Raw genomic sequence first — 20,834 nt, 5'->3', positions numbered from 1 at the left:
AATACTGTCATATTGTAAATCAGGCCAATACAATTGCAGTTTAACCATCTGTATTAGTGTAATTAACTCCAACAACAGTTCATCTGAAAAGCCGCCAGTGAATTTCTAAGAATCATGCATCTGCAAGTGTACAAGCGTACATTTTCAAGTGCCGTCTGCATGTGACCACTTCTTTGACTTTAACTCAGAAACACCAAACCCAACAGAAAGAATTTTATGAAATAACAGATTTTTAAATCTGGAAGCATAAAGAATAGGCTTATACCGTTCCCTAAAGATTCAGAAACACATCCTGGGGAAAACGTGTAATTAGGAAAAAGAAGGTTAAGACAAACAGAATGAGCTACTTTTGATCTTGAAGGTGCAAAATAAAATAACTGATTCATTTAGAATTTGAATATAATTCAAAGGTTGTGTCTTTCGGCACATGTTGCTCAAGTGAAGCAATTCCTTGCTATTTTTCTGCTCACTGTGGATATGGTGTAATGATCATTTAACAGATCATTAGTGTGGACGCGTGTGTAGTACTATTAAATTCAGTAACCCCTAATTTTACATGGTTTTTCTGGTACTGTTCACGTCTGTTCGACGAATTAATACTTTAAAGTTCGTAATTAAATTCAAAGAAGAGCGGATTCAAGACTGAAAGCTTCCACCGGAGATGTTTCTTTTCGTTCTTGAAACAGTGTAAGTGGATTTATCTCTGTACCAGATTGGCACCAAAGAGACAGGCAAGCCTGGGCAAATGCCACTCCGTGAGACTTCTCTGTATGGTCTGAATATGCATGCCATGCAGCTAACTGCACAAACCATTCACTACATATCACTGGGCAGGCGTGCCTGAAGATTTATTGGGCGTTTTCCTCCCCGTGATCTTTTCTTAAAAACGCAACAATGTGAATACTCAATTACACCCAATTAGATATAAAAGAAGGCCCTTTGCAAGTTCACAGAATCAAAATGGACAAAGCGCTGCATGGTACACCCCTCTAATGCGTGGGCTCGTTCTGGTATTGAAATAACTTTTTGTTTTGGACAAACACGATTACCCCCTGACGTTGCTCTTATTTGCATTATACGCATGGTTTTTGTGACCTTAATTGAACATTTGTCATTGTGGGAACGTGCGTCTGTTTAAAAAAAAAAAACTCTCATTGTTAAGTTACGGGCTCTGCTTCATGGTCAACAAGAAGAAAATGTGGTTTGAGTGATATAATTTGTTCCCAGATCCTAGGTCACAGTGTTTTCATTCGAGCGCAGGAGGGGTCCTTCTCGTGCTGCCAGCACCCATTGTGTCGCATCCGCGGGCACGAAAGTCTTTTCATTTTTGCTTTGCTCGAGACAAAAAAACCCACTAGAGTGCATTCAATTATACTCCAATTACGAGGTGTTTCACTTTATTTACTTGCTTTGATTGCATGCGTCCAGCATATTGTTTACAAATTTGATCAGGCTGCTGAATCGCTCGCACATTTCCCTGGGACAGTTCTCCTATTTATTATTATTTTTCATAGCGCGAACAACATTTCAATTGTTTTGTCCCCCGACGGTGGGGAAACCGCATATTCACAACAAAAGCACTTTACATGGTGTTTTGCACTCTGATGAATTGTTCAGTGGATGCTTGAAAACGTTTCTAAAGCGTTTCACAGTTAATGGGTAAAAAGAAATCGAATTGCCAAGCATTCTCGCACTATGCTGAAAAAGCAAAACCTTTTCCAACTTCAAAGTGCTTTGGGAATTTTGAAACTCCTGGGAACAACTGAGCACAGCTGCGCAATATTCAAAAAGAGCCCAGACAGTTTGAACCGTTTGAAAAGACGAACTTTCATATACCGTAAAATAAGCAGAGTATAAATAAAGCGGCCCAGACTAAGAGGTGAACTCTTGAACTCTGTGGAAATAAAGCTGTGATGACTTGTTGAAATCGGGTTTATTCAAAGTGACAAGCGGAAAATGTTTCGGTCTCACCTAGTGTTTTCGTGCAGTTGATAATGGACATTTGAGTTAATAGACATAAAATTATCGTTGCAGTTATGAAGCAGGAAAATATGATCAAATCATTGCAGCTGTCGTTGTATTTACTGACAGACAAATTTCATATTTGAACAAATTAGTAGCATGGAGAACTATGGAAAATATGGATAGTCCAAGTTCCGTCCTGAAAAAGTGTTTACGTAATCCGCATAGACTGTAGAATTAAATATCTCTGCATGACTGTTTGGAAAGTGCAATTAATGGGGTGCACAGCAGGGATCCGGATTAATTCAAACGCTCGATCAAACTAGAAACTATGCATATAATAATTGTCAGTCCCATACTCTTGTAATAGATTATCATTTGTTTGCAAAAAATAAATACGTAATTATTATTATTACTACTACTACTACTACTACTAATAATAATAATAATAATAATAATAATAATAAAACTAATAATTATAATACAGATACTCCAAAGTATTAGTCTCTTACTAATATTTTGAACTTTTTATATTAGTCCACCAAAAACTCTTGAACAATGCGTCCTCTGGGATTGTTAATTGTACTAAATACTACTACTACTACTACTACTACTAATATTTGAAAATAACTACTACTAATACTACTACTCCTCATAATAATTATTATAATTTGCACATAGTGGAAAACGCTGTATGGTCAGTATCATGTCACAGCGCCTGTTATGCAAAATTGTTATGCAAATCATGTCGGCTAATCTAACTGAACATTTGCGTTCCTTTAAATTACAATTCCTACTCAGAACGAGAAAACTAGTTTATTTTTTAGTATCTGAGTATCTGAGGAAGCTATTGGGCGACACATCTCAGCTTTTAAATCGCTGTCCAGAATGTAAGTCATAATAATATGGTGTTGCGCGTAAAAATGTTTTATTATTGATTTTATTAGTTCTGCTACTTCTACCATCTAACACCGCTCTTGCCCTGGGTTCTCTGCGTTATGCCGTGTTTTCCTATATTAAAAAGCAGAAACAAAAATAGAATAAAAACAGACAAAAACAGCCATTTTCCATAATTTGGTTTCAAAATATGAATGCATTTATTAAAGCATATTTGAGTTCGGTGGATTTAAATAAAATCATAAATGCACATTTACACAGCCCTCTACAAATCAAGGTATTTTATCACAAAGTAACTTCTTTGCATAAATATGAACTACTGGTATAGGAGTTGACTCATACTGTATCTGCCCACCACGTCATTTCTCATAAGTCTCCTCAAAGGAAAGTGATGTCATTTATAGCTGTATTGATAAACAGACCTAAATGTTTTAAATTAAACACATAGTGTTAAAGCAAAAGCGTTATGTGTGTTTAGTGGAGACATATCAGTGTATAGGCCAAAGTAGCCTACATTCATTTATGGACTGCAGCACATCTAAATGAAAACCCATTCACTGAAGTTTCAACCAGTTCAGGTATGGCAAACGGGGAAAACGTTAATAACAAAACTGATCTCATGATATTACTCGGCACTTACAGAAGTAAAAAAAGTAGCCTATTCTAGCACTATACACTGTGTAGTTAGTTTAATTGTTGTGGTTTTTGTTTTCATATGGGTCATCCTACCATCTAAACTTCTGTTCCTTCACGACTATATATTAAATTATTAACACTGAAATGATTCGTAAGATGACTGCCCAAATGACCACTGTTTTGATTTGAGGGGTAGTAGCTCTGTCGTGGAGTGGGATGGCTATTAACGTCAGAGTTCAACATGGTGCTTTGCGTTGGCGAATATGAGCCAAGTCCAGACAAGTTCTCTCTGCTCTGGGTCAAATCCTCCAGAAGTCCCGAACCATACTGCCTGCTGCCTACGACGTTGTTGTTTCCTGCAAGCATCGAGTTCATATTGGAGACGAAGTTGTTGAAACAAGGACTGTGGTCGATGGAAGGTGATGGAGAAGACTTGGACTCGCTCGACCCGGGGGAATTCTGCAAACTCTGCGGCGGTGTGCTGAGAACGCTCGTGGTTTCTGAGAGCTTCAGTACGCTGCTGTCCTCTTCCGACTTCACCGGCACTACATTGGAGCTTCCGACGTTAGCATCCGTCCTCCTTTTCCTCTTTCGCCTGAAGTTTCCATTGTCGAACATCTTTTCACAATTTGGGTCCAGAGTCCAGTAGTTTCCTTTACCTGCAAAATAAAAAAAACACTTAAACACTGGAAACTTTCATTGAAAACAAAAGATACATCAAAATATAATATTACGCATGTGCAATGCAGTAACTGTTGCACACACACACGTATGTATATATAAATCAGTTTTTTTTTTTTTACTTTTTCAAAAATTAATATCCGGCATGGTCTATAATATCGCCTACTTTAGAATGAACTTTTCCATTCAATTACTAGTTTTATTCAAGGTAACTCACCCGGATCGTCTTCATCTCGTGCAACTTTCTTGAAACAGTCGTTCAAAGACAGGTTGTGACGAATTGAGTTCTGCCACCCAGCTTTGCTCTTTTTGTAGAAGGGGAAGTTTTCAGCCACATACTGGTAAATTTGACTCAGAGTCAATTTTTTATCTTGCGCATTTTGTATCGCCATTGCTATTAAAGCCGAATATGAGTACGGAGGTCTAACCATCTTAAAAAGTTCTTGCTGGCTGGACAGAGAGAGCCAGCCAAGGTCCGCGCCTCCAAAGCCCGTTGGTGGTGGCAGAAATTGCCTTTGATTTGCCCCATATCCCGACGGTATATACGAAGCCCCATTCGTTCCAGAAAGATAAGGAGACGAGTTGATACCTGGGCTGTTTAGCCACAGGTATGGGTTGGTAGTTGGCGATGTGTACTCTCCAAGCCCGTAGGTGGGAGGATGCGCCGTAGGCCTTTGAGAATGATGGTGATGAAGGTTCTGCTGGTACATGCTGAAGTTGTCGCAGTAAACGGCCATGTCCAGAAGCTCCTGTGCACTGTGGTGCTGAATAGGACTAGACTGAGGGTTGGGTGGCTGCTGTCCAAAAGCGTTCATAATCCGCTCTAATCAGTGGCGAATAAGTAGAGCGCACCTTCTATCAACATCAGGCGAGTGAAGTTCCAGTGGCTGGGATTGTTTCCGTCTGGGGTTTTCCCTGAAGACTGAACACTGTCGCTCTGGGGAGCAGTATTTAAGCAATGGCTCTCGCGCTGTCAGTGAGCTTCAAGGCAAGAACAGGTATTGAATGGATTGTTGGGTAACACCCCTTTCCACTGTCACGCTCCACCCGTGCTGCTTTAACAGAAGTCCTATGGGTGGGTAGTTGGACTGTTCACATTCTTAAAAGTTTGTGAACTTGTATTTATTTATTTATTTGTTTGTTTGTTCATTTATATTCACATCCACATATCGTTATTGGCTAATTAAGATAACAAAATTTCGAATAATTTTGTCTCTATACTAGCACACGCAACACAATACTTCATTTGCAGATTAAAGTAAAAAGAACAACGTGGACATCGAAATTTTGCCATCTTCGTGGCATGAAGATAGACCTACTTATTTTATTGTAGATCAGGCTTGCTCCTAGTGTTTCCCGAACATGTTTAACTGATGGTCTTTCAGTAGTAAACGAGGTATTTATTCACTGTTTCTCAGCCCAGACATTTAGGCTGCTAATGTGATATTATGACTTGAGAAATTATTACCCTGTTCAACATTCTGTAGTTCACACACTTTAACTGAGCGTTAACATTTTCAGCATCTACTGCTAGCCCGTTGAAAAAGTTCACAAACAATTTCTAATTCAGTTTGAAGCCAATATTAATATAGCTAGGTCTACATTGAATGCATATCGAACAGGGTATACACATTTCCACACAATTCACCGCGCTGCAAGCTGCTCCAAAGAAGGGCTGAACGAACCAAAACAATCTGTTGTATACTGTATATAAAACTTGAGATGCTCTCGAACAAATCTGCTGACTAGACTATATACACTAAAAAAAAGCGATGCGAACAAGATAAATACAAGGGAGATCATCTCAATGTTATTATTTATCCTCTTTCCTTAAATGTTTGTCTTTGCTTTTCATCAATAATTTATCTAGGGTCTATAGGCTACACTAGAGTTCCGGGGAAATTGAATATTATCATTAATTTCGTTTATAATATAAATGAGCACAAACCTAATTTGATTTCACAAAATATCAGTTTATATACTGCTGTAAGTAAGGTCAACTGCTTGGTAGCCTAAAGAGAAATCAAAATAGGTAGCCTATAAATCATGAAAAATCATTAAGTTTTACCTTCATTTTTATGATGGAGGAAACGCATTATTTTGACTTTTTTACGAAATGAGGACAAAAATGGCAGGATGAAGTCACTTGTAAAGTAGGCTACCTCGTGGCTACGACAGGGTTGTAATCCATTGAATTTGAGATGGTTATTCCCAGGAAACGTGGTAGTCTACTTTGTAATAGGCCTAAACTTTTTAAAATATAAGCATACTTTTGATTTTTTAAACACATTGAAGCAAATCGAAGAACCGTTCTTAAAATGAAATCACATTATTCGAAAATGAAAATTAAGGTCATTAAATGCTTCATGGCCACCTTTGTCAACCAGCTCCGCTCGCCAATAAAAAACACGTTTAAGTCCACACGTGCAGAGTACAAAGTGTAGGCTATTAAAGTTTTAATGCATTTACACGCCCAAAGAAGTATTTTAAATGATGCGAAGCTAAGTACAAAGGAAGTGTAGCTAATAATGAAACTAATATTTTTTTGTTGAAACAATTTCATCACACAAAATACTTTTTTTTAAACATAAATTCGTTTATTATCGTTTTACCTTTCACTATAAAATATGCAGACTGCACAATTTATATAGACCGCTTTTAACATGCAGTTAAAAGCATAATAAAATAAACATACTATCAGAAATAAACTCGAACAAACAAACGCCATTGCTTATTTATTTATTTGTAGCTTCCAACTCTAAATCTAAAGCGTTTAGTTCTGACTGAATAAGTCAACTCTAATTTCATATGAAAAATGATCAGACGGGAAACTTTACACCATGCTTAAACACGGAGGCCTCAGCGATCCGTGGGCTTCTCGTCTCATATAAGCTACTGCCACCGTGTGGAGGTCTAATTCCATGTCATTTCGGATATGAACATTGACCCAAATAGGTCTCGTCACAAGGTTAACAAGTCGCTATTTTAAACACCGGTGCTTATAATCAACAGGTTATGACGCACAATATATATTTTAAATATTTGGTGTATTGTAGTTCTTCATTATATTAGATAGCAAGGCAAGAAACAACATTCATAATGCAGTGTAAAAATAACATTGTCAATCAGTTGAAATTTAGATTTGAATTGACAATGAAGCGTATAAGGAGACTGTTTTCAGAGCTTTCACAAATACATAGACTGGCTTAAATCCCCCAAAACCTGAGGGCCAAAAGCGGTTTTGTATCTGCTAAAATCTGCGGTGCAATTGCTATGTTCCCCTATTTAAAATGTAAGGATATTCATTCAAATCGGCTACAGTTCGGAGTCGGACGATTAGCGTCGGGAAAAGGAAAAAGGAATGTCGGATTTTGACAATACTTTGAACACACAGTGACCTCTGGTGGTTTCGTTATAGCCTACATCACGGTTTTTTAAAACCAATTTTTCACACTAGTCTGTCAATGGGTAAATTGGATCAATTGCATAATTAACGCGGTCACACAGATAGTGCACCGTATTATGGAAACATAATTCAATACTGACATAAAAACATTCAGAAAGTATCAAATATAAAAATAAATGAAGCATATGTGCTTGTCCAGGGATATCATTTTGTTTGATGCCAATGTCAGTACATAAGCCACCGTACTAAGGGGCCGGGTGGTACAAATGTTGGCCAATGCCAATATGGTACCTTGATAACAAAGATAAATTCTACAGTTCATATGAAAGATGTAAAATGTGCTCCTGAGAGAAGGCTGCACAACTATGGACAGTGATACAAATTCACAGGAAAGTTTGAAGTGGAAAAATTTGCTGTGTACTTAGCCTATTTTGACACAAATCAAAAGTTTCTGTTTTCAGGTAGGTTAACCCGTTGGACAGTACGTTTTTTGGGATGTTTTTTTCCAAAATTGGATTCAGGGTTCTGGAACTCAAGTGCTTTCAATTACCAGTTGAGATTGTTACATCAGCATTAGAACGTTAAGGAGATTCTAATCACATTCTAAAGTGGGTCAGTCATTTTTTTAGGGACACAGCACATATACGTTATGACTTTAAAATGTGTGATGGACAATATTTTTTACAATGAAGTAAACTGCAAGTGGTGAATTATTAGAAACCGTCAGGAACACAACTAGACTTGAATGTAAATATATCAAAAAATTAAAAAATCAGTGCTGGTGAGGAGCTGTGATGACTATACTGTACAAGTCTGAAAAACCCCTGAGCTATAGGCAATGGGGCCCAAAGCCCCCTACCTGGTTTATTCATTATGTCATTATTCTGTTCATGTAATGTCTTGTGATGGGCAGAAAGCTAATAGGGTGCTATCAATGGCATATTTTAAATTATTCTGGCAGTGGCGAAAACTAATAACCATCCAGCCAGAGGGCTGGCACACGAAAGACTGCATTCCAGTGGCATCTGAAAACCCTATGATCCGCGCTAGCTTGCCACATTCATGGTTAGAGCGAGCGCACACGTCACCGTGGTTGCCTACAGTGGGCAAATCAGGTAGTAAACGGAGAGATACCCCACATGATTCCAGTGGATTAATCAGCCAAACATTCCTGCTCTCCATGACCTTGGTGTAATTGGGTGACTTTTAGGCGTTGTTGAGGCCAGTCTGCACAACCGCCAACCACAAGCAGAGCTTGCAGAAGAGAAAGGGGATTTTTTTTCCCCCTGAATGGACAAAACCCACCCACTGCTTGACAAAGAAAAGCTAATTACCAAAGACTGCTCAAGTGAACGAGGCAAATGACACTATGGGAATTGTAGACTCAGACAATTAAAGGTGTTATTCTGTTGTTGAGCAGAGAGGCAGAAACACTTCACTAAACCAGCTGGAAAAACAGATATTCCATATGAACTACAGCGCAATTAATATTTCATGGCATAATTTAAAAAATGTAGCTGTAAAATAAGTTCTTGTAGCATGTTTACGCAGAGAACCAAAGTTATGGTAATTAATTTGCACCATGCTAATTGACTGATTATTGATTGATTTATTAATGGGTCAATTGTTTTAACTTTACATTTCGGTTGTGATGCATTTCCTCTCAATGTAAATAAAAACTAGATGAACTCCATTGAATGACTTCTGGATTTATTCTCTTACACACACTTTTTTAGTTATAACCGGACATTGTTGTGCCTTTATTTTAAGGAGACTATTTTTGTTTAAAAGGAAGAATTACACAATGCCTTTTCAAACAAGTTGAATGCCTCTTATATCAGTTCAGGCCCTTGAGCTTTAGAGTTATAAAGTCAGGAGTTTTCCAGTAGTAGAATAAGGCTTCATGAATGAGTTATAATGAGATGTAAATGACTTTTTCGTTTGTACCAATCATAGTGTTTTGATGTGCAACACAAAGTCTAAATTGGGTCAAGTTAGAGTAAACTAAGTTAATATAACATGGAATTCATGAAACTTCACTCTGCCTTTTTTCCATCCCATTAGTGTCAGCCGCATCTCTCCTGTAAATCATACCCTAAAAGGATACAAACACAAAAAGCTCACTTATTCCATAATAAGAAAAAAATCAACACTTTTACAAATGAACAGCATTTCTTCCAGTTTGGATCATTAAGTGTTTCAGCAGTCAGTGGTGCTACGTGCAGCACCAGGAGGACTAGAGTTTATCCAGGTCAGAGTGGTAAAAGACCATCAGTGGAAAAAAAATGCATGGGGTCCGTGGAGGGAGGGGTTGAAAACTGTCCATCAAAAATGACAGATGTCTGTGTTCACATAAAGGACTGCAATTATCTGAACACGTGTATGCAATAGAAGACTCAGAGGCTCTGACTGTAACAAGATACACTGTGCTCTTCACAACTGATCCCACTCCCCCTGGCCCATACACACACACAGACACACAAACACACACACGGACATGCATTTGCGCAAACACACGCACACGCACATGCGCGCAGACACACACACATGCGCACACACACACACACACACACGCACACACACACACATACGCACACACACATACACACACACGGACAGACACACAGACACAGACAAACACACACACGCACACACACACCCTAACACAGATAAGCACGCACACATACACAGACACACACACACAGACATGAACAAACACACAGACGGAAACACACAGGCACACACACAGACACACTCACACACATACACTACTCTCCCCTCTTGGAGAGAGCTTTGTTCTCTGTTGATTCCACTATTATCAGGTCAGGGGCCTGGAGATGTGCTGTTGTGCATTTTTAAGCTGGGCCTCAGCTGACAGCTCCAGCTAGCCTACAGAAGTAGAGCTCTAGCCGTATCCAATACCTGAATAACCATTATGAACCCCCCTCCCCCATTAAGTAACCCAGCCCCCATGGGAAAGTGAGTCAGTGGGGAAACTAATTTGTCTCACTTGAGCTGAACTGTAAGCTAAAGGAAAGATTGAACATTTCTAATGGGTCTTCTTAAAAAAAAAAAGTCTCAAATAAGCAAGGCTTTTTTGAGGTCAGTTCAATTGAGTAGATTATTTTGTGCATTTTCTTGTCCTCTCCAGCAAACCTCCAATAATAGCACTGTATCACATTACCTACAGCCTGTTTACAAATCATTACTGTTGAAATGTAGTTTGCGCTATTTTGATTAAATACTCTCTTGAGGCCATTGGTTTTGTTGTACCATCCCTCTTCTTAGCATTCAGCTGCGTTTTACATCTGCCCTCATTTTGGATTGGCTGTCTCAAATGTCAATTCCAGTATCAACCCATAGTCGTCCGTGACAAATCTGCATACTTTGATTAATTGACCGATTGTGTGAGGCAGTATGGTTACAGCTCACCAATATTTATTTGAAGGATACAAAACACTGCAGCAGAACACAGAAAAAAAAGAATCATATGTTAGCTTTGCTAGTTAGCGTACTAAATGTTCTAGTTTGATATTGTCACCCTGCGAGCGTGCACGGACATGCACGTGCACACACACACACACACACACAGTAGTAGCAGCTTATCTTATTTCTCATTTGAATATACTTTTTTTACAGGTTTTCATCCATTCTTTTCAGTTCAGCAACTTATTAAAAAAGAAAGAAAATAAATCATGTGGTCGGTAATTACGACAAGATCTTCACAATTAATTGGATTGTCCACAGTGAATCCATAGGCAACTAAAACGGAATTACATAAATGATTACCTAATCACTGGCTTTAATTAATTATCATGAAAATAATTTGGTCTTCTTTATTCTTTCAAGCCCTACAATCTTTCCTTCAGTGAGTAATAAATTAAAAATCTGAAATTGTTTGGGGATACTTTAATAAAAAGGTGACAAACACACTTTATTTTTCACTTTGTGACAATTTAATTGCAAAAATTCACATGTGCCTTCTGTTTTGATTTTATTCGCTGGTGGTTGTTATCAGTGGCCATTTGTACAGATGAGAGAACAACGTGTCCTCTCAAGGTAACTTCTCATATCTTCTCTTTTCAAGCCAACCTTTCAAAACAATTGATAAAAAATCTCAGGAGGAACACAAATAAATCAGTCTAGAAAGAAATGGTTGTAATGACCTTCAGGTGTGTGTGTGTGTGTGAGAGAGAGAGAGAGAGAGAGAGAGAGTGAGAGAGGGGGAGGGAGAGAGAGAGAGATAGGGAAGGAGAATGAGACAGAGAGAGAATGTATGGTTCCATGCACCCAAAGAGAATGACAGGTATAGACAAAAGATATTGAAAGGATAGTGGCTGTGAAGTAGCCTGATGTCGCGTCAGCATTTCCAAAAGAACTGAATGTCTGAGTGTGGAGCAAGATGAAAGCATAAAGCTTTTATCATATAATGGCGAAATTGGATTGAGCGCATTAATATTTATCTTTTTATTCAGCTTAGTAAAGTATGCTGAAAGTAAAGCAAGTTCAGAAAAGTCTTTACAAATGACCACCCTGGCAAACCCTGACATTATGGCCTAGCATGAATAATTGATGTCCTGATATATACTTTGTGTTTCCAAAGCTTTTAGCTTGCCTACTCATACCTACTGAAAGATGGAGTTTACACCAGCCATGACTGGAACTGGATATCCAGGCATGATTACAGATCACCTGATCGGCTTGTGGATGCATGTGCATACATGCATGCATCTTCATACATTCTGTGCTTTAATATTTATTTAATATTTAATATTCTACCCAATTTATATGTGATAGTATATACACAATAACACTTCTATTAAACATTTATTAAAAAATAATACCCTGTCCTGAGTTGTTTGCTAACATAAGCACTGATGGATCTACTTAGTGACTGAAATTCACAGGTCATTTTTATTCACTGTAGCCTTATAAGAAATACTCTTCTTTTTGATTGGTTGCTTTTTTTGGTAACCTATGCACAGTCCAATATAAAGGCTACAATAAATAAAGTCACATTAATCATTGCACAGAACTGCATTTAGCACTACCAAAAAGCTGAACAAAAATGAGGCCAACTTCATGCAGACTGTAAGACCAATATCAAAATGCTTTGATAAAGTAATTTATGATGTTTATGGTGGCAGGCATAGCCATCCCTGAGCCATTTTTCATATTCATAGAGCATAAGATTTAATTAAACACGGAATATTAATGAAACGGCACAACAAGTTTTAATGTTAATAGTTTTAGGTTTGACACAATATGCATGCATGCAGAGCAAGCCTGATGGCATAACACGGTGCTTACGAATGAGTTATTAGCTCTTGTGGAAGGTCAATCATCGAAAGCATTGTCATTTGTGCAGTCTCATTGTTTGCTGTCATTTCTCTCTCTCTCTCTCTCTCTCTCTCTCTCAGCAGAAGAACGTGAGAGTGAAATTAGTCTTTTTGAGCAGATGAAGGAGTAATGTGTCTTGAGTAAAAGGTTTCTGAAGTTTAAAAGTGGAGCTGCAGCCTGTTGGAGAGAGAAGAAAAGAGCCCCATAAGGAGTCTCTCGCTAGTGTCTGTCTTTCATTAAACTCAGACAGCTGATGACACATTGTGCCAGACTACAGGCTGAAAGGTTTTCAAAACAGACTTTTCCTTGTGGTCTTTCCGTGTAATGCATTGAACTCCCTGGATATCTGTCAATGCCTGCTCAGACAGCTCTGACATCACATATTCAATCACACAGACAGTGTTGCCAGATTGGGCAGATTACCTCCAAACTGGGCTACTTCTATGTTATTGTGTGGGGGTATAAATGGCTTTGGGCGGGTTCACCATTTTCAAATCTGGCAACACAGAGCAGCTTATGGTTTCACACACTGTATTGGGTCCAATTATGTCATAGTCATGTATGCTAAATCCTTCCTTTAGCTTTTCAAAAGCCTCATAATATGTGAATTTGAATTACATGGCACCTGTACCAGGCTCTGTGCATGTGTGAATTGGGTCTTTTCAGAGACGTTCGGGCCTACAATGCTTGCTGATTTATGTGGAGCTCTGAATCCTCCGTGGCTCTCTTGGTACTTCTGCAGTGCTGTAATGAAACTTGGAGAGCTTGAGCGCTGCTGGTTTTTCGGCTTAATAATTCATCCCCTCCTCTTACTTTATCCAGTGCCATTAATTATTTAAGACCACAATATTATCGGTGTCAAGCTGGCCATTTGCACGGAACGCAGCTCTTTGAAAGCGTTTGCTCGAGAATTTGTACGTTTCATATCTAACCGCATGGTCCCCTGGTGTAGACAGCTGGAATAACAACTGGTAAGGGACCTTACCTTGAATTCAGTCACAAACAGTAATGGTTTCTTTATGGTGCTAATCTGTGGTGCCTGGGTTGTTCACCCGACTCATAAACTATGGCTACTTGTATGTTTGCAGCCCACTGTTTATATTTTTCAACTGTAATGGGAATAATTGATTCAGAGTGTGTTTTGTAAAAGCCTGTGTTCAGTACATCAGTGCTTGGCACAAAGTCAATTCCTGAAGAATTACTTTTGCTTCACAAGTCATCATTAAATTATACATATCCAGTCTTATGGAACTTCAGAAGAAAGCAGACCCAACACTAACTAAAACACTGTATGCTTGCTTGCACAGGTCTGTTCACATTTGTGTGTGTGTGCATGGAGCTGAACAATATTGCAGATTGTGGAGTTCCCGATTTACCATCCCAAAAATAATTACATCACCTGAACATCCATCCATTATCTACACCCGCTTACCCCAATCAGGGTCTTGTGGGGTGCTGGAGCCTATCCCAGCATGCATTGGGGGAGAGGCAGGAATACACTCTGGACAGGTCGGCAATTTGTCGCCGGGCACACACACCATTCACGCCCAGACTCATACGAATGGCCAATTTAGAGACCCCAATTAGGATACCTGCATGTCTTTGCATGTCCTCCAAGTACTAGTTTCCTCCCACAGTCCAAACTCCACACAGAAAGGCCCACGCCCACATCATCTGAACAGCTGTAATATTTTTAGATCTTATAGTGGTATGGTAATTACCCCCATAAAGTGATTGGTTGGAACTGCTTGCAAATGACTCCAGCTTTTTGTTACACTTCCATTATCTACAGCAATTGTGCACAGTCGAGTATACAGTCAAGCACTCGCACTTACTTAGAAAGGCATAAGAATAAAAGATTGCTTCTTGCAAGTAATCAAACTCAGTCTCCTGTACAGTACAGCTACCCCTTGCTGACCAATTACAGTCAAACGTGTCAGCCCATCTTGTAGGAGGGCAATCATCCGAGTCCCAAACAACCAAGTGTCCCAAATGAGAAAAGCCGACTGAATATCATAATTTTTCATGCTGGCATTTTTAGTAGTTTAATTCCCATTTCCTTGATGCAGGTTCACTCCTCCACCACATCTGAAATGCCGCTGAATAAATGGAATTGGAGTATCCTCACTGAACTAAAGCAGTTACATGCAAGAGGTAGAGATACAATATCTCTCTCTCTCTCTCACACACACACACACACACACACAGCAGACTGAAGAGTACATAGGGGGAAAAGTAGACGGTTCTCCAGTAGCAGGCAAAATGAAGCCATTCAGGAATTGCATTGTTCAGTTACAATCGTTGGTGAGGTCCCACTAACAATATTCAGCCAATAATGTTTTTGTGGCACATTTGGTTGGTAGTTTTTGCAACCTTCAGGCTGAGCGGAACCAGATTTAATTTTAAAATTATTTATTTATTTATTTTTGGTCCTATGTTTGGAATTTGGGGTGGGTTTTCAGGAGCTGGGGTCAGCGTCTCCCCTTCTAAACTTGGATACTTTAAATCACAATCCCCTGGGCCTTGGGGAAACTTTCACTGACATTATAAGCTTGTCCACTGGCAAATTCAGTGGTCTCATTTGCATACATAAAGATGAGCCCATCTGGAAAAAACTGCTGTTATAAAAAGCTAATCTTTTTTGATTCTTAAGTCTGAATTTGCTTATCTATAAAAGGAAAGCAGGATGGACCAGAGGAAGATGCTGGTATGAAAACAGGTGTTCACCAAAAGAGGGCAGCAGTGTTCCAGGTCCTCGCTTGGTCTGTGGCTATGTACACACATTAAATCCAGGTAAAATCTATTAATTTATTTTTACAAATAAAACATTTCAATTTTGTGAGGCAATGACTTGGTGCATTGCAGTTCCGGCCACATGTCACATGCTGCTACACACACACACACACACATATGCACAAGCAAGCATGTATATACGCGCACACACATGCACACACACACACACACACAAGCACGCATGTATACACGCACATGCTCACACACACACACATGCATGCGCACATGCACACACACACACGCACAGAGGGATATTATTTACATTTTGGGGTATTCAGAAGGTCGTTGTTTCCAGCTAAAGGTGTGTGAGGATAATGCAAAGCGAACATTTTAGCTTACTGTTCTCTGTAGTTTCCGCCTTGTTCCGCATGCCCCCTGACTTTTTAAAGTCAGCTTAATAGGACATGACTGGCTGCAAACAAACGCATCCCAGGGACACCAGCCCTTCTGGGGAGAAGAGCCCAGCTGAGAGATGATCACCCTTTTAAGCAAGGGTGCTCTGGTTCAGAGGGTTTTCCAGCTGTCTTTAAAGAGCTACCCCCCTCAGAACACAGGAAGGAAGCTAAATGGCTTTAATCAGTGCGATGATTGATTGAATCAGGTGGTTAAGTGGTAGACTGCAGAGAAGCAAGCAGAGAATACAGGCCTGATTCTTCTGGGACACACAGCTCTGCGTGAACGCATACATTTATGCAGATATTTGTGTAGGTTACAACGGAACAGCCTCCTGTATAAGCAGTAACATCCAACAGTGCGCCACTGTGCCATTTGTATGTAGATTGGTTGTACATTTGCAACCGGCAGATTTCTGCATTTATTCAGACCTCAATATCACACACCGCTGAATGGCAAATGCACTGATCTTTTAAAAAATATTTCATGCAGTTTTTCAGGATATTCACCAAATTTAAAATCGATATTACGATGCAAGCCAAGGTTCTTCTTCGCGAAACTTTTTCAATCACCGAAATTAACCTCTTGTAAATGCCGGTACTATGCAAAAGCTTAGCTTGTGGCATCACACAGGGGGAATGAGATTGTGCATTTCGCTTGTGAATGCCAATGCTTTGCTAAAGCTAAGCACGTGGCATCACTAGACGAGGGGAAACAGATTTAGCCGCAATGAAACCAAGGCTGCCAGAGCTTAACGCACGCGGGGGAAACAAAGTCGGATGGTGAAGGACAGAGCGAGCAGCAGGTCTGCCGGTAGCACGAGTCTACGTCACGCCCACAAGACAGCTGAGCTCAGAGACATGATTCCTATGAAAAACACCGACAGAGATCAGAGCAGCAGAGGAGGCTGGGAGCAGGCAATAATCACCCACTTCTCCAGACCAATCCATTTGAAACGTGCCACATTTACAGGTACAGAGATATATCAGTGTGAATCCAGAACTGTGCCCTCAAGTGTGTCATTTTTAGACAGTATGTATTATTATCATTGTAATTGTAATTATTATTATACTTATTATTATTTAAATGTCTGCCCAGTTAACAAATACATCATAGTGCTATTGCACACTTCATAAAATGTGTTCATCAAGAGGAGTATGACGGGATGCTGGGAAATCAATGGTCCTGTTACATTACATTACAGGCATTTGGCAGACACTCTTATCCTGTTCCATGCACTCCAACCACAATTTAGTGCATTTCAACATCTTATCAGCAAGTGACTATCCAATGAAACCTTGCCACAGCCTAGAAAGCCATTCTAGCAAATTATGGTTCTATTTACCCGTGAATGTCTGTAGGACCCAGCCAGAACTGCGGCCGCTACATGAATCGCAATGAACAGGCATTCGTTATTTGCAACCAAATAAAGCATGGCCCCTAGGTATTAAGAGGAAGGAGGTACACATTAATGATGGGAAGCACACTTGACTGAGCAGGATCTTTGATACCCCCTGATGGTTTTCCATTGAACCAATTGGGAGCATGACTGATGGGCACAGGCGTTCGAATGGAAGGCAATCCTTTATGAATGCAGTGGTGTCATTAGTGCTGGCATCCGACATTATTCAACCCTTCCCTTGGGTATGTGTGTGCTTATTTGTGAGTGCAGGGATTGGACATAACAAAGGGCTACCTTAACTAGAATTGGAATATTTACTGCAGCTCAGTGGCCAATAGTGGCCATTCGCTTCAATGACAGACCACACCCCCTTTCCTTGCTTTATTGCTCTTCCCAGGTGATGCGCTTGAATAATTCTGTTCTCCACCAGACACCATGATAGCACATTCATAGCCATTTGTGAAACATTCACCTACCCACGTCTCCGTCGTCTGGCCTTTAGAACTTTGGCTCACACCATCGCAATGCGCTCCAACGTACAAAATGGCACCCTGAAGATGCCCTTCGCTCTCCTTGTCTTTTCTCTTGGCCCACTTAATCAACATCAGGATCTCCCTAGGGGACCTGTGGGGGATCACAGATGTCCATCACTGTCACTGAGCCAGGTGGGACAGCACCTGTGCCCTTTCTCTATTTACAAAACCTCTGAAATCTCCCAGCTTGCGCATTGCCCTCATCCTCCAAGGTACCGCATTTGGCAGAGACCAAGCAGACACCTGTGATAACACCAGGGGAGCGAGCAGAAGCAGCCGAAAACATTCACTACAACTAGATGCCAACTTGAAAAAGTACAGAATACAGTATCTGCTATTGTGGCTGGGAAGATTACCATACAATCAAACTACCAAATTAACCCATGACCGGAAATGCAATATGTAATAGAAATATACATAAAATAATTTGGAAGGGACTGTGCCCATTCTTTTATTTGAGTGTGACATCATATTTACCCATTTGTCTTATTTGGGAATCAAGTGACACCACCACAAGTGTCCACTTAGTAACCCCCATTACATTTGACTCAGAATGCATATCAGTCCACATAGGAGTGCAAAAGCAATGTTTCACCAGTAGAGGTAGGAGTTGCATTCAATTTTACAAAGCCTATACTCTCTGTGCTTGTTTTGTTAAGGCCTTTCTGTTGCATGTCACCAAGTTTGAGATCATCTCCAGGAGACTGCAGTGCTAACTAGCCCGTACGTTGTAGTGTTTTGTGCTACTCCTTCAATTTTAATTAAGTGGGATAACCTATACAATAGTGTCAAGGAAAAAATTGTCATCGATCAGTACTAATATTGTGCATGCATAGACGCCATTGTAACCAGCATACCTTAATTCACAATGTAAAGACAATATGAGTAAGAAATAATAACAAGTGTCTTTCAACCAAAATAACATATTTGCCACATAACAAATGACCACTATATGCCATAGGCCAGTGGTAAGCAACCCTGTTCCTGGAGCTCTACCATCCTTTAGGTTTTCACTCCAATCTGAACAAAGCACACCTCAGTCAACAGCTAGATATCTCTGTTGAGCTGCTAATTAGTAGAGTCAGGTGTGCCAAATAATGGTTCAAATGAAAACCAACCGGACGGTGGATCTCCAGGAACAGGGTTGGTTATCAATGCCATAGGCTGTAACTTGGCCAAATGCCAGTCATGTTAAACATTAAAATAGTGCCATGTTAATAAGGACACAAGAACATCAAACAGGCCATTCAGCCCACATCTGAGCATTATTTGGCCGTGTTTGGAATCACTTCGCGAGAGTAACGGGTTCTTTGGTGCAAAATGAGTAAGATCACATGACGGAATCAGCGTAATAATAGGCCTATGCCCAGGCAAACAACTGACACCGACGATTGTGAGGCACAGACACGGGTCACACAGTGAACCATTATGCTAAACTGGACGGTTTATGGAGATAGCTACTTGCTATAATATGACACTTGGATTGAGCTGTGCGATTTGCTTATCGACCGTTTAGCTACATGAAGGCCTTTACTGGTGCAATTGCTATCCCATTATTATGTTTATGGTTGGGTTCCATTGAAGCCAGTTTCAAGTAATTAATGGTCATGCAAATTGTAATCAAGTTTCGGTGCCAACCACATTAGCCTACGATTGTTGGTCAGTGGCAAAGTTATTACATTTGAGAGTTTGCAGTTTGGTGAAAACTGACGTGTTATTTGAAATAAACTGCATTACGCTGAAAATATTGGGTTCCTTTAACTTCCTTCTTATCAAGGATGATAAAACAGAAAACAAACGGCAATGCATTAAAAAAGTCGGCATAAGAGTAATTTGTCAGATTGCAGACATTAAGAACTTTGATGTTCTTTACAATCACTGTAAAAACGCCATTAAGGAAGCGTTTAGATATGCAGTGCGACTCACTGTGAAGCCAAATGAGCTACGTTGTCGTTGTTTGGATTTTGTGTAGCAAAGTGAAACACCATCTTCGCTCGTCTTTGTTCACCTGGAGTGTGCAGAAGTTGGTGAAATCGGCCGTGAGTTAGGGTACAGCAGCCAATGCTGCCACGTGCATTTGTTCCTACTCAGAACGTTGCTATAGTACAACTCGAATGCACGTTTAATTGACCCTATTTTAGGAACTAGTCAATGAACAGAGGCTGGCTTCTCAATTGTCCAAGGGAATGAAAAGCAGCAAGAGCGATTTTGGCTGAAAGTAACTTCACAGAAATGTGAAAGTTCACGGTCAGTTATTGGGGCACAATGAGCACATTTTGCGACAGGTCTACACGCGTCTCTTTAACAAATGTTCTAACTAATTGTCAATAGCAGGTTTGTCTGAACGAGTGTGCAGTAAGTAGCTTCTCCTTCTCTCAACCTCAGGCGAAGTCGATAAGCATGATGCCTCATCACTTGCTTTTAGTCTACTGTTGATAGTGCTTTAACTAGAGCACCATGGTGCTTATGTTAGTTGCAGCCATGAAATAAAAAATAAATAAACACCGAAAGTCCAATGACGGCTATAATTAATCAGCCATTTACAATGCACAGCCCTCTAACCCATGTTTATGGGTTAGAACAGCATGTTTATTCCAAGATTTGCTGATCAATTGGATCAGTTCTCAGGCAACTAATTCAGCGTGCTCCTTCCGTTGGAAAGAGGTTACAAGATTGATTGACCAAGATAATTGCACCTGAATCCTTAAGGTGGAATGAATTAAACCTCCTAAGGAACATGACAATGGAAATTGTAATGAGTCACAATTAAAAACAAAATCATTAAACCATT

The 20,834-nt window shown here is 39.8% G+C and overlaps 1 protein-coding gene across 4 annotated transcripts; it reads right to left on the bottom strand.

The window, feature by feature from the left end:
• Positions 1-3,077: 3,077 nt before the first annotated feature.
• foxi1 (forkhead box i1) lies at positions 3,078-20,462 on the bottom strand. Of its 4 annotated transcripts, none has more exons than XR_004763835.1 (3): positions 20,052-20,462; positions 17,987-18,134; positions 4,068-4,154 (listed from the first exon to the last, which is right to left on the bottom strand). XR_004763835.1 is itself a non-coding variant. In XM_035403127.1 (2 exons), exons 1-2 carry the CDS (start codon positions 4,989-4,991, stop codon positions 3,592-3,594), a joined length of 1,161 nt encoding a protein of 386 aa, XP_035259018.1. In that variant the 5' UTR covers positions 4,992-6,761; the 3' UTR covers positions 3,078-3,591. The 4 variants fall into 4 exon arrangements, 1 of the variants encoding a protein (XP_035259018.1); XR_004763834.1 differs by lacking the exon at positions 4,068-4,154 and adding an exon at positions 8,053-9,677 and having other exon boundaries at positions 19,970-20,462; XR_004763833.1 differs by lacking the exon at positions 4,068-4,154 and adding an exon at positions 10,311-11,674 and having other exon boundaries at positions 19,970-20,462.
• Positions 20,463-20,834: the final 372 nt, after the last annotated feature.

Source organism: Anguilla anguilla, chromosome 2 (assembly GCF_013347855.1).
Source record: "Anguilla anguilla isolate fAngAng1 chromosome 2, fAngAng1.pri, whole genome shotgun sequence".
Taxonomy (NCBI): domain Eukaryota; kingdom Metazoa; phylum Chordata; class Actinopteri; order Anguilliformes; family Anguillidae; genus Anguilla; species Anguilla anguilla.
This window is presented reverse-complemented; position numbering and strand designations above follow the sequence as displayed.